This window comes from Phasianus colchicus, chromosome 7, assembly GCF_987193195.1.
Source record: "Phasianus colchicus chromosome 7, bPhaCol1.hap1.1, whole genome shotgun sequence".
NCBI lineage: Eukaryota > Metazoa > Chordata > Aves > Galliformes > Phasianidae > Phasianus > Phasianus colchicus.
This window is the reverse complement of record NC_143442.1, coordinates 10,739,649-10,755,870: the sequence shown is the minus strand read 5'-3', so window position 1 is coordinate 10,755,870 and position 16,222 is coordinate 10,739,649. Positions and strand designations below refer to the sequence as shown.

Here is a 16,222-nt window from a genome sequence, read left to right as displayed (position 1 = left end):
TCATATGAAAAGTGTTTGGTTTCACTAACAGACCCAAACCTCTGCTTTCCCATGGAAGTTTGTTTATAATGAAAATATCTTGAAATATCTTGCTAGAAAACTCTTTCTTGCAATTGGAAACTCCTTGGAAAGTATGGCAGCACAGTGCACACACTCATCAGGATACACACCTTTATAGTTTCCTGGGGGTGGGGATCTGTCCTCTTGAACAGATATGAAAGAATCTAAGAATGTGTCTGAGAAGAGATTGCTGGTAAGTTCATTCTCACACACACAAATAAGAGGTCTCTCTGCACAGGAGAGACCATAAGAGAGTAAAATTACATAGCAATAGGAAAACTAGTCTTCTATTGAAAACCTAGGCATTGAGTCAGGCTGATACTTTGGTAGCTTGCAGGAGAAACTGGCATAACCTTATGGAGTCACAGAATGCTTTGGGAGAGAGTGCACTTCTTTTAAGTGATTCATATTACACTTTTCCTGCCCTGTCTGACAGCCTAATAATATGCTTTCTTTGCAGATTTATTAATGGTTTGAGCCAAGATGTCAACCTCACCATTGACAGCAAACCGTTCATATCTGTTCAGAGAAACTATGGTGTTTCTGGGTACTCACTGGTAGAGAGGGACACGTAAGTTTCCCTTGCTGTGCTGAAGGTCCTTACTGAAGCCCTTCCTTGAGCACCACGGGCCTTCTTTTTTTTTTTCTTTTTCATGCAAATAGCAGAAACTTAATTGCTGTGCTCTTGGCATTTGATTGTGTGGCAGATGTTTGTTAAAAAAAAAAAAAAAAAAGCAGAATAATCAGCTCTGTGCAGAGCAGTTACTCTAGGCCACTTGTGTGTGTACAGAAGAACCATGCATTTATTTTGCAAAGCATCCAAGCTGAAGGATAGTGGGTCAGTTTCTCTGTGTGTAATATGTTGCTGAATAGATTCAAGTTCTTAACTGTGTCTGGAATAGCTCCCTTCCCAAAGCAGTTGTTGCTTTGGTAAGATAACGTAATCAGGGAAACGTTATTGCTTGGAAGCATTATTCCTATGACATGAGTGTAATGACATTCTAATTGAGGTAATGATTTGAGTTTTCTTCGAGCTAGGTAAATAGAATATCGGGAGCCCAAAATCTTTTTGAAGAAGACCATGTACAGAACTTAACTTCCTCTGAGCAGTTACACTGTGTGTGGAGCTGGAGGGATGAATTATGAGAAGTTATTGAGAGACCATCTGTGCATCTGTCAGCAGAATAAGGTCGAAGATGGAAAAGCCTGTCTGCCATGTGGCACCTGCTTTATTTTGATATTCTCTGAGGCCCAAGCTCTTAGTGTTAGGATGCTCTCAGAGAAGTAGCAATTCATATTCCACATGACAAAGTGTTGGTATGTGAGCTGATGACATCATGTGAGCTGGTAACATCTAGTAACATCCCATGGTCTTGTAGGCTGGGCAGATAGACAGGGGCTCCATATGGCATTGGTTTGGCAGCACTAGACTTGGCTCATGTAAAACATTTCTGGCCTCTGCAATGTTTCAAAAGCCTCATGGCTTTTCTCTGCAGAAGCTCCATCCAACGGACTTACTGCTGCAGTTTAGATGGATGCATCAACCACTGTGGCAATGCTGCTGATCCTTTGTGCCATCTTGGACATCCAGAATCATAAGAACAAATAAAAAAGGCTAATTTGCTCTGTTGAACGGAAACACTATGGCTTGTGGGAGCCATATCCTCTGATATCCTGAAGGCTCACTGAGCCTGGCTAACTTGCCTGGCCCACAGTTCCTAAAAGGAGTGAATAAAATTTTGGAAGAAAAATAAGGCTGGGGAGAAAAAAAAAAAAAAAAAAAAAAAAAAGAGAGAGAGAGAAGTTCTTTTTTTTGCTGGAAATTTTTGAGGTTGCTTGGAAGAATCAGCTTTTCAAAACATTAGCAATAACCTGGGTCATTGGGTGAACTCTAGTCAGTGCCTAAGTGTTTCTGGAAGGAAGAGATGGCAAGAACTCTAGTGATCCTCTGACATAAACTTGACTGCAGCTTTAAATTATACACCCTCTCCTGTCCATTGTAGGGGCATTTTTGATAGCTCTTCTCTGTGCTCTTTGTCTGAGACTAACCAGAAAATGCTGTACTTCATCCTTGTATCTAGATATGATAATGGAAAATGCATAACTGAAACTGGGGAATTCACCCTGGACCTAGGGCTGATTGACTTTGGTGCATCGTACACTGTTGTGATAACTAATGTAAGTGATCCTGTGTTGGTAACAAGCTCATTCTGCTCTAGTCTCTGGCAGTGTTTTTCCTCGTACGTTGGTGACTCTCTTGCTTTCTTCACTTTGTGAGACTGAGGCAATAACCATTTGAAGGCCATCCAACAAAAGGGTCTGGCAACTATAAAAACAAAGCGGGTGGGTGGTCATTCCAACTTACATTGTGATTTTGTCAAGTCTTACCAGTTAAACAAGAAGCAATGTCTTTTGCTTGATGGAAATCCTCCTTAGAAAATCAAGTGACCTGCAATTTGTGCTGGTTTCACACTATTCTTTTTTGGTTAGCATTGACCCAGCACATTGCCAAGAGCTAATGCTGCCTGTAACCTCTAAAACTACAGTACATGGTAATATCTCACAACTGAGAAACTCTGCAAAAACAGTCTGCTACACCCTCATGTTTTACTTACTGACCTGAAGGTTGATCTTTCAAGGCATGTGGATTTTGCACAGGAAGAAGAGGAGCGAAGTGTTGAGAGAGGTGGATGAGGTTATGCATCTCCTTTTCCTCCTCTCACTCTGTGTACAGCTCATTTGGAGACTAGTGTAAAGTCAAGGCATGCTTTTCCAAACAACCCAGAGGTGTGAACCAAAGAGTGTGGAATCCTTTGCCTGCCTGCCAGCTTCTTAGAGACACTGCTCTGACTCTGGTCCAGCTGGCAGGAGCCATGGAGATCAATGTAACCATCTTAGTACCCATTTTAACCTTTCCACTGCACGGGCAAGCTTACAAACCAGGTCTGACAGGACATGCTGCTGAGCTGCCCCTTGGGGCTTTGACTGCTGTGTTGTGATGAGCAGAGCAAAGTGCTGTCAGCTATTCCCTGGCAGGAATATCTCCCTGTTGGGCAACTAATGGGAGCTGTTCATGTCTGTGGAATCCAAATATGTAGAGGGGAAAAGCATAGCTGTAAAACACCTGTTGTTTTGGCTTTTTATTTTAACATTTTTCCTCCTGTAGCTGGAATGGGATGCATGGTCCTGGAGAGAACAGGCAGATGCTGCCATCTTTGAGTGTGGAGATTTATGTACACAAAACACATGCACACTTGAACCGATGCTGGCCAGTCCCTACTTCCATGGCTTCACACCTCTTTCCCTGGATGAGAAGCTGAGTAGAGTAGTTGCATAGAGAATATGAGCCTAAGAATATTGTCATCCGAGCCTCGAGTAACGTAGCTGAGTGAAGGCCAGTGAGGTAGATGCATTCCAAACGGGTGTGGGCAAGGACCCCGTTTTGTGGTCCCATCTCAAAGCCCTTGCTGCCTCCATGGATGCTTAGGGGTGGCTCTGTGCCTCAGACCCTATGGCCCTGTGCAGTCCTTTAATCTTTCTGACCCTCTGTTTTTCCATCTCTTCCCCTGTGCTTTCATCCTTCTGCAGAGAGTTAGTTTGCTCCAGGCCAAGATAATTTTTAATTATTGCAGTGATTTGTACCATGCCCTCCTACTCAGCTGAGAGTGCTGTATAGAAGAACCAAGAAAGCAATATATTAGGCTGTTAATATAGCTGAACTGTAATACTTAAATCATGGAAATACTGCCTTTCCAGCCTTCTTCAGTGTGCAGTTGTAGTATAGTACTTGTGACATTTCCTTTGGGCAAAAGAGCAGTGTGCAGCTCTCCTCTCACCCCTTTTAGCCTTCTAAATTACACTTTCTTGATTTGCCTCCCTGCATGGTGATTAAGTACATCTCATAAACATCCCTTGTATTTTCCCATGTACTCTCCTTAAACACTAGGTTTCCTGCCTGAAGGCATTTTAGCCTAATGATTGCCTGGCTGCTACTCAAATCTCTCTCTGCTTCTCTGCACATCAGAGGCAGTATTAATTACACCTAGAAAAGCAAACAAAAGGAATTAGAAATACAGATACTGTAACTGTCTCAGTATACCTGGTATGGGAAGTTTCTGCTAGTCTTAGAATTCCTGAACTGGTTATGTTTGGGTGTTGATGCTATAGCTGGGGAGTTATACAGCACTGACGAAATGCAAATAGTGGTCGTGTGGAGGGAGTGAGCATTTGTCCTCTTGCCCATTCTGGCTCTGGTGTCAGCAGCAGGTGACAGACTCTGTAAAAGTACCACACAGACTTTTCCTAATCCCAATGAAGAAGTCAGCTTGCCATTTTGCAATAAATCTTGAAGATCTTGTGGCACAATAGATAGCTGGAATATTTCCATGTTGTGCAGTAGGAATCAGCCTACTCTCAGCAGGCTTGGATGTGGCAGAGATCAGACCCACAGTTTCACTTCCAGGTCAGAGCTTTGCTTCTGTCTTTGCTTTAAGCTTCATCTTAATTGCCTGTTCTAGTCCAACCTAGGAAGGATCTGATCTTTCAGCAGCTAATCGATGTTCCTTTATTTTCCTGCTAGGTGTCTGGAGGTGCAGTTCAGACATGGAAGTCAGAAGACATCAAAGCCAACAATGTCCATATGGCTTGGCAATTACCACAGTACTTATTAATATCTGCTGGAGAAGTGATGTTCTCCATTACGGGTCTGGCCTTCTCCTATTCTCAGGTACTCCACTTAAAGATAAGGGGCTTACAATTAGACTTCAGGATTTGTTCCCACATCTGCCAAGGTTGCATGAGGCTTGAAACCTGCTTTAAACTGAGAGACTGAAGGGGTCTAAGTGTTTATGAGAATTTGATTGTGGTACACTAGGTTGTCTGGGGAAAAGGTTTGTGAGTGGAGAGGACTGAGATATTGCAAGATCAAAAAGCTGAAGCTACTCAAATTTATCTTTGGAGTAAACTGCAGATATTTATTAATGTGAGGCATTAATTCATGGGACAATCTGTTGTGAGATGTGGATGATTTGAGATTGGCAGGAAGCTTAACATCAAGATCCAGTATTTTCCAAAGATGTGCAGACGCATGGCAGCAGGCTTCAAGCTTCAGAGCCTTTTGCGTGGGTCTCTAGTCTTCCTGATCTTACAGTCTTAGGTGATCTGGGTTGGGGGTGATCAGAATGCAGATCTGCAACAGCAACCATTACTTCCTTCTTCATGTGTCCTCTAGAATGACTTGTTTTGAAACCAACTAAAGACTTGTATGTAGCTCTAGGACTTAGTTGCAAAGGAGACACATAAAAAATTCCACCATTTCCTCCTAGGCTAGGTAGAGGGATGTGGGCACAGCATGACAGCCACTGACCAGACTCTTCTTCCCTTTTCAGTCTCCAGCCAGCATGAAGTCAGTGCTGCAAGCAGGCTGGCTGCTGACAGTGGCTGTTGGGAATACCCTTGTGCTTGTTGTTGCCCAGGCTGCACCTATGGCGCAGGTATGGTTCTGCTTATAGAACAGAGCTAATGCTTTAGAACAGGCCCTGGATGGTATTTCTGGATGTCTCTGCCCTGGAGGCAGAGTTTCTCTACCCAGCCCCAGGCTCCAACATGCCCCATCTGTCTCCCAGCCAGTGTTCTGTGTAGCCCTCAGCATTGCCCTCTGGAGCAATGGTCTTTCCTGTGCCTTTCAATGGCAGTAAGTAATACTGTGTCCTGTGCTGTGCTAATAGTGCTGGAACTCAGCTTTAGGCAAGCAGACTTTATTTGGACCTGGAGCCTGGATGCAATGCCAGCCATGTGTTGCTGCTGCGTACCAAAAGCAGCTTGCCTGATTCTGTCAGGGCCGGCTGCCTATTGCACCCCTGCAACACTGGGCTCTGCATGGGGAGGCTGTGGTGCAGAGGTTGTTTCTTCCAAGCTGCCAAGCTTTTGGGGTGATGATGTGAAGGTGTGAACCAGGGCTTGTTTCTGGCTCACAGCAAACTGCCTGTCTCAAAGGCATCTTGTGGGCAAAAAGCCCAGGCAGGTATGTGCCAGTCAGGGCAGATTTGTAAGAAGAGGTTTAGTGAAACTAGCCCATGGTAACTGACCTGTTTTGAGGTACATCACACATATTCACATTTACATAACTACAATACATATACACAATTCACCAGAAAACTGGATGAGAAAGTTTCTACCTTGTGAGAAACCTTTCATGCTGGAAAGCTTTCACCCAGCACTTTGAAAAATACTTGGACATGCAGAGAAAATCCTCTGGACTGGGAGACTGGTGTTCCCTGACTTGCTGTTTTATTTCTTTTTCTCTTTCCTAGTGGGCTGAATTTGTCTTGTTCACTGTTCTACTCTTTGCTGTGTGCATTATTTTCTCCATCATGGGATATTTCTATGTCAGTGTGGATCCAGAGGACCTAGAAGAAAAGGAAGAGAAGAGAGAGACCCCAAATAGAGGAAACATGATTAGTCTTGTTACTCAGAAAACAAAGCTCTAACACATTTTGGGTTGAGATCTTTTTTCCCTTCTATCTTTCTTTCCCTTCTATCTTTCTTTCCCTTCTATCTTTCTTTCCCTTCTATCTTTCTTTCCCTTCTATCTTTCTTTCCCTTCTATCTTTCTTTCCCTTCTATCTTTCTTTCCCTTCTATCTTTCTTTCCCTTCTATCTTTCTTTCCCTTCTATCTTTCTTTCCCTTCTATCTTTCTTTCCCTTCTATCTTTCTTTCCCTTCTATCTTTCTTTCCCTTCTATCTTTCTTTCCCTTCTATCTTTCTTTCCCTTCTATCTTTCTTTCCCTTCTATCTTTCTTTCCCTTCTATCTTTCTTTCCCTTCTATCTTTCTTTCCCTTCTATCTTTCTTTCCCTTCTATCTTTCTTTCCCTTCTATCTTTCTTTCCCTTCTATCTTTCTTTCCCTTCTATCTTTCTTTCCCTTCTATCTTTCTTTCCCTTCTATCTTTCTTTCCCTTCTATCTTTCTTTCCCTTCTATCTTTCTTTCCCTTCTATCTTTCTTTCCCTTCTATCTTTCTTTCCCTTCTATCTTTGTTTTCCTCTCTCTCTTTCTCTCTCTCTTTCTTTATCTCTCTCTTTCTCTCTCTCCCTCTTTCTCTCTTTATTTTTATTTTTATTTTTTTAAATTTTTAACTCAGTAGATGGTAGGGTGAAAGAAGAATGGAGACGATGTTATTTTATAGTGCTGTGGTCTTTATTACTCAGAATGTAGCTGCCATCTAAATGGGACAAAGTAGTCCTCTAAAAATCAGTAGGGGGTCCTGAAATCTGAGCAAAATTCCCTAGGAAAAGTTCTGTGGTATTGAATACCCATATAAGTAAAGACAATGGAATTTAGAACCTGCCCTTCTTTCTAAGGAAAGAATGCTTTCCTATGATTTTAAGTATATATTTAGGGCAGCACAGAGGAAGGGTGGATGGCATGCCAGCAAAAGGTAGAGATGCTTGGAGAAAAGGATGAAAAATCCCATGTGGGATCAGCGAAGAATAGATGCTACAGATGGAAGATTTTTTTGGTTGTTTTTTTTTTTTTAATTATTTTTTACTGCAATCATCAAAGACTGGAAGAGTTACAATCCCCCAAAATTTCATCATGTAACTCTCTTTATGAGTATTTCACCCCATTACTGCAAATTATGTTTGGTCCTGATTTATGACTTTCACCTCCCGGCCCAGAAGTAATAACAGGGAATTAAATGCTGCAGGCTAAACTATTCCCAAAGCACTACTGAACAAGATATGCATTCTACCATCTCTCTGATATACGGTACTTCTTAGAAGTCTGCAGCAACTGATAGTATTCTTTGATTAGACATGATTAGAGAATTGGTTTACATTTTTGTACTTTAGGAATCCAAGCTGTTATTTGTAATTTTTCTATATATAAAGTCTATATTGGACATTTCCTTTAATAGTTCCTGCCGCTGCAAGTTAGGGTATGGCTGTTTTCTCATCTCATGCTTCAGTTATTCTCCACTGGGAGACACACTGCAGCAGTTTCTATAAAATTCCAGGCATCCTACAGTGACTTAAACAAGGAAGCACTTTACCATCTTTTTTCAATCTACAAAAGGATACTGTGGCATATGAGATTTTTCTTTTCCTAGCTGATTTTTGTCTCTCTACCCATGTAGGTATGTAGGTATTTTAGCGGAATTGTGAGATTTTTCTTGCTTGCATGAAGCTGTGAATTTTCTTGTTCTGCATTTGAACTGCTTCAACAATTGCCAATCTAGTAAAACTCCTTGGACAGTCCCTGCCTTCCTCTGTCACTCCAAGGCTGCAGCTGTGACAAGTGTGGCCTAATTTACAAAAAGGCTGTCAATAGGGTCTTCAGGTTCCCAGAGAATAGATTTTTAATGATTCTTTCCTCTTCCAACTTGGCATTGGACATATCATGAAATACTTTCTTGGTTTCCACCCTGAACAGGATTCTGCTAAGGAGTATGCTTAGCTTGACATCACTGGTGCTTTAATTTGCTGCCACGTGTGTATTCTTGAATGAGACTGAGACAGCATCACTTTTTGGTTTGTAACTGGAATATGCAATCTTGGATTATTTCCTTTCCTTCCTGTCCTAAATGGCCATGAGGGTGCATCACTAGTTCTGCATAAGCTCCTGCCTGCTGTGAAATAGCATCTGGGTCTTGTGCCAGAGGGGGACCATGGTCTCAGACAAATGACAACAGGTTGCGGGCGTGCACACAGAAGTGCTTAATGTGCTTCAGTTGATGCAGAGCCATTTATTAAGCTGTGGTAGCTGGAACCGGGTGGCTGAGCCCTGCGACTAAGTGGAGAATGAAGGGCATTGAAAGCCATCTATTAGGTCATCCAACCTGCTCCTCAGAAGCCAAGTCGGGATTATTCCCTCCACTCCTTTCTGGTATTGTTCTCTTGCCATGAATCTGTGTGTGTTCTTTCTCCTCCAGGCATTGTTGTTTTCCTAATCCTGTTTTATGATACAGCTCAGAGGCTGCTGAATCACTCTGCTATGATGCTGTTTGACCGGATTCCAATTTGAAGCACTAATAGAAAGCATTTTGTCCCCTCTTCCCCCCACCAACAAAACAAAAAAAAAATGTGAACGGAAGAAATGGACAGGCTCCAATAGTACTGAAGAGACCCAATTTAGAATTATTGGAGCATTTAATTTTTTATAAGCCTTGAATTTGGAAGTGCGTTGAGGTTCGAGGGCATCTGTGGTGAAAAGACAGCGGAAATTATTGGAGCACTGTCCTTGGGAAGCACTTGGTGCATCACAGCTTGAGGTGGCGTGAGGGAAAGCAAGGTACTCAAAGATGTGATCTTTAAGACTGTGTGTGCTCAAAAACCTCTTGATTTTTATGTTTTATTTCCTTACTGGCGGCATTACCAGAAGCTGTCACACATTCTGAGCTTAATTTAAAGGAAGCATTCCAAACTCATAAAAGATACATTTAGGATGTCATCTGTATCTGCTTTTTAGTCTCCTGATGCCAAATTGTCCCTTCCCAAACATCTCGAAGTTCCAAACCATCACCGTAATGCCATGGGGAGAAAAATTGCAGTTTGCGGTTGGGAAGGTTAAGAATGTGAAGTCAGTGCTATAAATAAAGTGCTAAAATGAGGCTGAGGGCTGCTGCAGCCCCTTGGGAGAACTGCTCCAAGGAATAAAAGGCTCTGCTTGTGTTTCTCTTCCATTTGATGGAGTTCCTTCTTCCCACCTGCTCATCGTCACCTGCTCCTCTGCTCTGCCTGCTTGGTTGTTGGTATTTGGATTTCTCACTTCTTCAGCTACGGTCGTAAAGCTTTGCTAACCTGACCCGTTTATTGAAATGCACTGCAGTTTGGAAAGATTTCCCCTGAGCGTGCTGACAACCAGCAAGGAGCAGGCTAGGGGCTGTAATGAAGAGCTACAAGGTTGCAAAATGGCACCTTCAGTACAGCATTTCTTTTTTAGAGCTACAGCTCCATCCTAGCAGCCCTTTCGTCACCTTCAAATGGACTCAGAGCAGGATCAAAGATCTGGGTCCTGATTCTGTAAAGTATTGAGGCCTCAGGGGTTTTCTTCCATATAGACCACCCAGAGACAGGGCCATGCACAGCTCTTACGTCCCAGTTTTAGGAAAGTATCCCTTATTCCTTTCGATCATTTGATTTGGTATCACAAGGGGAAGCCAAAATAGTGATAGCATATATAGAGCTGCGCACATCCCTATGGGGAAACAGCAGCCTGCTGTCTGTCCAGCTTTGCCTGTCGCTTTCAGCAAGTGATGGAGTTTGTCCTGGGGCAGATTAGGGAAAGCTCACACCAGGTGTTTTGGAGGCTGCCTTACAGAAATGATTAGCTAAGGGACAGCAGTGGGTTGACGAAGATCTATAGCACATCAGTGTGCAGGCCTTCATGGAGATTGCAGGGATTTGCCCACTGTGGATGCACGTGTATTTGCTTTGTGGAAGGATGCATTCTGATCAAGTCCTTTAGCATAGCAAACTTCCCTTCAGTTGTACTGGCTGTTGACCAACATATTTTTCCTCTTAGCAGGTTGAAAGTGTGGCCAGTGATATTTCCTTCCAGCTTTGCATGAGATAAGCATAAAAATGAGATTTCAAACTTTGCAAAAAAAAACTTCCTGGCTATGAGTCCCTTAAATTTACCTCTTTTTTCTGAGGCACCAGAATGCTATTAGGAAGCAAGCTGTGCTATGCAGCTCAAGGGGTTTGCATCTCTCTTCTTCCCTCTTCCTTTCCCCATAGAGTCCTATGATTCCAGGAGCATCACTTACACAAGGAGAATATTTACTTTCATTAGATTGAGCCCACTCATTTCTTTAGGTTCTCATGCTAGAGTTGTCCATGAAAGATGTGGTTTTCCTGAGCAGTAGCCTACATGCAAGCTTTATTGTGAGTGAGTGAAAGGAAGGGTGCAGTGATGGGAAGAAGAGGAGGAAGAGGCTGTGCTCCTGGTGATGCTCCACCACCCATGGTGGCCACTGCCTTGGCTTCCCTTGGGACAGAAGAACCAGCTGAGGTGTATCATAGAGAGTGGCAATTAGTGGGTAGTTTTAGCCAGGGCTCCATGCAGAAGAACAACCTCTTCTTTGTTCTGAATTTATTTTCCCAGCCTAGGAAATGTTTTCTAGCAACAGCAGCTTAAACCTGTGAAGTCAGCTTCATGGCAAATACCACAGCTGCTGAATTTTGGATGATACCAACCTCTGCATCTTGTTAGCACATTTGTTATTGTGATATGAACAACAGAGTTTAAGGAACATTTCTAGTTTCAGCTGGTTTTAGCCTAGTCCGTCATGTCAGTACGTGTGATAAACCTGTCATGTAGAAGGAGACGGTGTGAGGCCTTTGAGTTTCCTGAGCAATTTGGAAAAAAAAAAAAGCAAAATCCCCAGTATGGACTGCAACACTGCTTCCCTTGGGGCTGCCCATGGTTTCATAAGGCCTTCACTCACCTTTCCAGGAAGACAAAAATTGGGGGCACTCAAATGTTTTGCCTTGAGTAGGGTTTGTGCCACGTTACAGAAATGGCATGAAGAAAATCACTGCTTTGCTCTAAACTCCTCCTTCTTTGCCATCTTGGGTGGTTAGTAATGAAGTAAACAAGTTGTCTCCTAGTGAACTCTGGGTCAAGCTGCTGCTGCATCTCCTCAAGGCCTTTCTATGCTGTTTTACCAGAAGATCAATGTCAATCAGTGTCTGTAGGCCAGAACCCAGCAGTATAGCAACTGGCAGCCAAGCTGATGAAACAACAAGCAAGTGAACATCACTTAGATTAATTTATCTCATTGCATGACTGGTTTGGACTGTACAGTCTCTACAGGCTGCTCTTTCAGCTTCCCACTTACGCTGCAGGCTCTGGAGCCCTGGCCTCACCAGATCATCTGTGAGTCCTTCTCTTGTGAGAAAGAGGGAGAAAACCAATCTGGGATGGGCATTTCTTCCTGCCTACTTGTCCTGACGGTGGTTTCTTTTGCTACACCACACTGGGCATCAGGCAGCCTGAACAATGCTTACATTTTGCCCTTTCCTGTCTGTAGCCTTCCTTTTGGAACTAATGTCACAGTTTTTCTTCTTTTTTTTTTCTCCCCCAAAGGCTGTTTTGAGCACTGCACTCTCTTTCATGAAATAAATAAATGGCTCTGCCTGTTCACTGGCAGATGGTCCATCCATCTTCTGCCATAACTTTAGAGCTGTAAAGAATCCCTCTGAGCTCATGGTGCCAGCAGAATCCTCTACATCCCTGCTGGAGGAGCGAGAACTCTTCCTTGCACACCTTTTGTATGTGCTGGTTGAAACCAAAGGATTGTGCTTTGTTCCTCACAGTGCTCCTCAAGCTGCTGTAATGTAAGCTCTGAGTTCCCTCTTCTGTTTGAGCTGAAAACTATTAAAAGCCATTGAGTGCTTCAGAACTAGCTGGTTTTGTACAGTTCTTTTTTTTTTTTTTTTGTTATATCTTGCTGTGTTCACTGCTTGCAGCTATGATGTAAAACACTGCTCCAGTCTTCTTCTGTCACCCCTCCCTTTTTTGGAGCAGGCTTGGCTTTTAGCTTTTCCATAAAATACTTACCTTTGGTCAGTTTAGTCCTGGTGCCATTCATTTACCAGCTCCCCTGAAACCCTTTTGTGAAGCACTGGGACAGTTTGCCCAGAGTGGTGGTGGGTGCCCATCCCTAGAGACACTCAAAGTCAGGCTGGACCAGGCTCTGAGCAACCTGATTGAGCTGTAGGTGTCTGTATTCTTTCCAGGGAGGTTGGCCTTTAAAGGTCCCTTCCAACAGATATGGTTCTAAGCCAGGAATCTCAGATTATTTCTTTGGATTTTTACTCCTGTCTGCTCAGCATCTCTTGCTGGTGTCACTAACACAGCTCCCAGTGCCCATCCATGGGCTGACTAGACTGGGAGGAGTAGAGAAGTCTTCCCAGTGCATATAGAACAAATCTCTCACTTCTGAAACTTTGGAGTGCACAAGAGGCCTTTCTTTACTCCTGTCTTCTGTTGGTTCTGTGTTTCCTTGCTGGCAGTCACCCTCTCATCTCTTAGTTGGGTCTCCTAGTAGTGATAGTTCACTCCAAGGGAACTTCTGCCTCCAAAATAGGGTTTGGTCAGTCTTGTGGTGATGCCCATCATAGGGCTCATCTTGCCTATTCAGCCTTCGCTCATAGAATCATTTGAGTTGAAAGGGATTTTTAAAGATTATCTAGTCCAACTCCCCTGCAATGAACAAACGGGGACATCTATAGCTAGATCGGGTTGCTAAGAGCTCCAGTGTTGTCCCAGGTTTCTGCTGTGGTTTTTCCTCGTTTCTCTCTCACAGTTTTGCCTTCCTCATCACAGCTTCCCATTAGCAGTGCGATGCCTGGAGGCTGAGTGCCCTTCACACCATGGATCTGCGAGCAAAGTAAACTCAGAAAATCAGTAGGGTAGACTTTGACGGCTCCTGTCTTCATCAAAGACTGAGATCTAATGAGGTCCCTTTGATAAACTGAGCTGATGGGCCAATTTGGCTTGCACGTGCAGTATTTTGGGCCTCATGGGGCTTATCATTAAAGGACATAAGCGAATGCAATTACTTAGAGAGCTAGGAGGAGATTGCTCTAAGTCGCTAGTCTCTGCTTTGTCAGAACAAAGAGGAACTTAATGGCAGGGTGGCAGGAGGCAGCAGGCAGCCTCTCCTTGCTGTGGGAGGCAGATTGTGTCCCACAGGTTTGAACACATGCAATAGCACAGAGGGCAGGGTGCCACTGCAGCCCCTCGGTCCCTGAGCTGTTTGCTCCAGAAGCGAAACCTTGTTCCCTTTTCACCTAGCTGGCTGCTTTATCTCTTTCTACAGTTTCTTGTGTTTCTAATTCCACCCGTAAATGATGGTTGTCTTTGATTGGAGCAAGATAGATTTCAGCTGGGTTCCTTTGCCAGAGCTTAATCAAACCCTGACCTGCATAGGGAGCTCAGTGCAATCTGGCTGGTCCTTGCTTCAAACCCTCAGGCCTAAGGCTGGATCCCGACCCAGCAGGAAGAGTCTGTTAGCTTAGGCTCTGAATCAAGCCCTGAAGATGAGAAATGCCTGGCTGGACACAAATGCAATTCTCCCTGTTTTCTTTTTTCTTTCAGGTTACTGAGTCAGAGCTGGATGGCATATGTAATTGTAGCAAATCTATTCTTCATTCTTTCTCTCTCTTTTTTTTTTTTTTAAAGGAACATTCATGCTGCATTTTAATCACAACATTTAGAATACATCCAAATAGCTCAAGCTCAAATAGATCTTGTTTTGCAGCCAGAAAGCTTGTTTTTCATCTATTATAATAATAAATGTGCTATTGATAACAGTTTAGATGCAATTCAGCACAGCTTTGTGCTGTGTATCAGCTCTGGAGGGCCAATATTTTCTTATTATCCATTATTGATATGATGTGTTGCAAATATTTAACAAACAAATGATTGGGTTTTTCCTCGTGCCCCTCTTAGTTTGCAGTCTCATTCTTTTTGACAGCTGAAGTCAGGATTAACGATGATCTTGTTTAAGACAATTGATGGCTGGCAGGTTTATTCTCTGAACCTACAAGTGCAGTCAGAGAACCAGCACTGGGACTTTCAATTAAATCTCATCCTTGAAGCAAAATTTTTTTAGCTTTATTCTATCCAATTCTCCTAAGCGGAAATCGGATTTGCCTGGTAAAGTGCTTAGACCTGTTTTTCATTTCTTCATTTATGTAGTCATTTTAAATATAGAAGCTTAACATGATGTGCTGGCAAAAGGAGCAGGTTTTCCCTCTCAGCCCAGAGCTTGCTGGGTCTGTTCAGCCTATAAGTGCTTTAGTAGATAGGTCCTTTGAGTGCAAGCTCGGAGCAAGGAGGCCACCTCGAGACTTTGCAGAAAGGAGAGATCCAGAAGGATGTGCTGGGTTTGGCCCTAACATCTGGAGGATGCTACACCCCGTGGGAAAGCCTGGTGTGAACGCCGAGGCTCACGTGAGTTTTGGGTAACCAGTGGGGAAGCTCTCACCGAGACAGGGGCATCTTCTAGGGGAAAACAGCAGCGGAACAGAGACTCACAGGAAGCACGTGCTGGGCACTGGGCCATATGTTGGGCACAAGGCCAGCTCTGCCCCGCGATTTCTGACCGTGAGCTGTGCATGCACAATGCAGGAATTCACTGGAACGTGAGCCAGGCTTGGGAGATGAGAAGTGAGTTTGTTCTCCAGTAAAATCGCCTTTTGTTAGCAGAAAATCTGTGCATCAGATTCCCCAGAGGAATAGTGGTTGAAAAGCACAGATGATTAAACGATAACACGTTTGAGGGTTTTTCATTTTTTTGTGTGTTTGTTTTTTCTTTTTTTTTTTTTTTTTTAATGTTCCTTTTGGGTTTGGAAGCTGGATGCCACACATAGGTTTCTCCACACCCGACCTGGAAACAATGTACTTGTTTTAATGCAAAAAAAAAAAAAAAAAAAAAAAAAAAAAAGCTGAGACTCTCAAAAGAGGAGCCCCCAGGAATTGTGAAATACCAAATGTCACACCAACAAAAATGACTGAAGCTGGCAGCTTCCAGCACAGCGTATCACGTTCGTCTTAAGCAAGAAAAAGTCAAATCAAGCAAAACTTGATGGAACAGAATAAAAGCAGGCGAGCACCTCATCTTGGCTTGGAATAGCATGTTCATAGAGAAAGCATTTTTCATTGCTTTTGTTTGGTAAGCAGTAAAACCACTGGCTCAGACCTATCACAGCCCGTGAGTGTCCGCCGCTCGGTGCCCATCCCTTTCTGTAGTGTAAGCACTCTGCTCCCTTCCCCTGGGAGCAGTGGTGGGCCTGGCAGTGCGTTTCAGCATGTCTGCATGCAAATCTTCAGTCCTGCAATAATCCCCATTGCAGGGATAGTTCCACCTGGTATTTAAGCCTTCATCTCGCTTTATTTTAAGGCTTGCTTAACAGTTTTCTCGTTGATCGACTCAGCATCAATCACCGTAACGTGCCAGAAATGCTGTTCCCATTAACAACTGCATTTTGTTGGAAGCTGGGTAGCCCACGGTGCTGCTCCAGGTCCAATACAAGGATGGGTGTTTTGTCTGTGAAATTTAGGGCATCTGCAGCCCACAGAACCCTGCAGATGTATGGAGCAGCCCTGAGAAGTTGCCCTGCATCCAGGCCCCTGGACCTTTCCCAATTTG

General features: G+C 43.5%; 1 protein-coding gene across 3 annotated transcripts in view; it reads left to right on the top strand.

Moving 5' to 3' along the window:
* The window catches only part of SLC15A2 (solute carrier family 15 member 2), a 36,102-nt gene extending 29,436 nt beyond the window's left edge, over positions 1 to 6,666 (top strand). For 2 of the 3 annotated variants that reach the window (XM_031590636.2, XM_090143672.1), the window contains 5 exons: positions 521 to 631; positions 2,142 to 2,238; positions 4,640 to 4,786; positions 5,448 to 5,552; positions 6,372 to 6,666. In XM_031590636.2, the coding sequence (XP_031446496.1) occupies positions 521 to 631; positions 2,142 to 2,238; positions 4,640 to 4,786; positions 5,448 to 5,552; positions 6,372 to 6,548 (637 nt within the window). In that variant the 3' untranslated portion in view covers positions 6,549 to 6,666. Of the gene's footprint in view, positions 1 to 520; positions 632 to 2,141; positions 2,239 to 4,639; positions 4,787 to 5,447; positions 5,553 to 6,371 lie in introns of those variants that run through there. The other variant, XR_016468166.1, reaches the window with a different exon arrangement.
* The last annotated feature ends 9,556 nt before the right edge of the window (positions 6,667 to 16,222 follow it).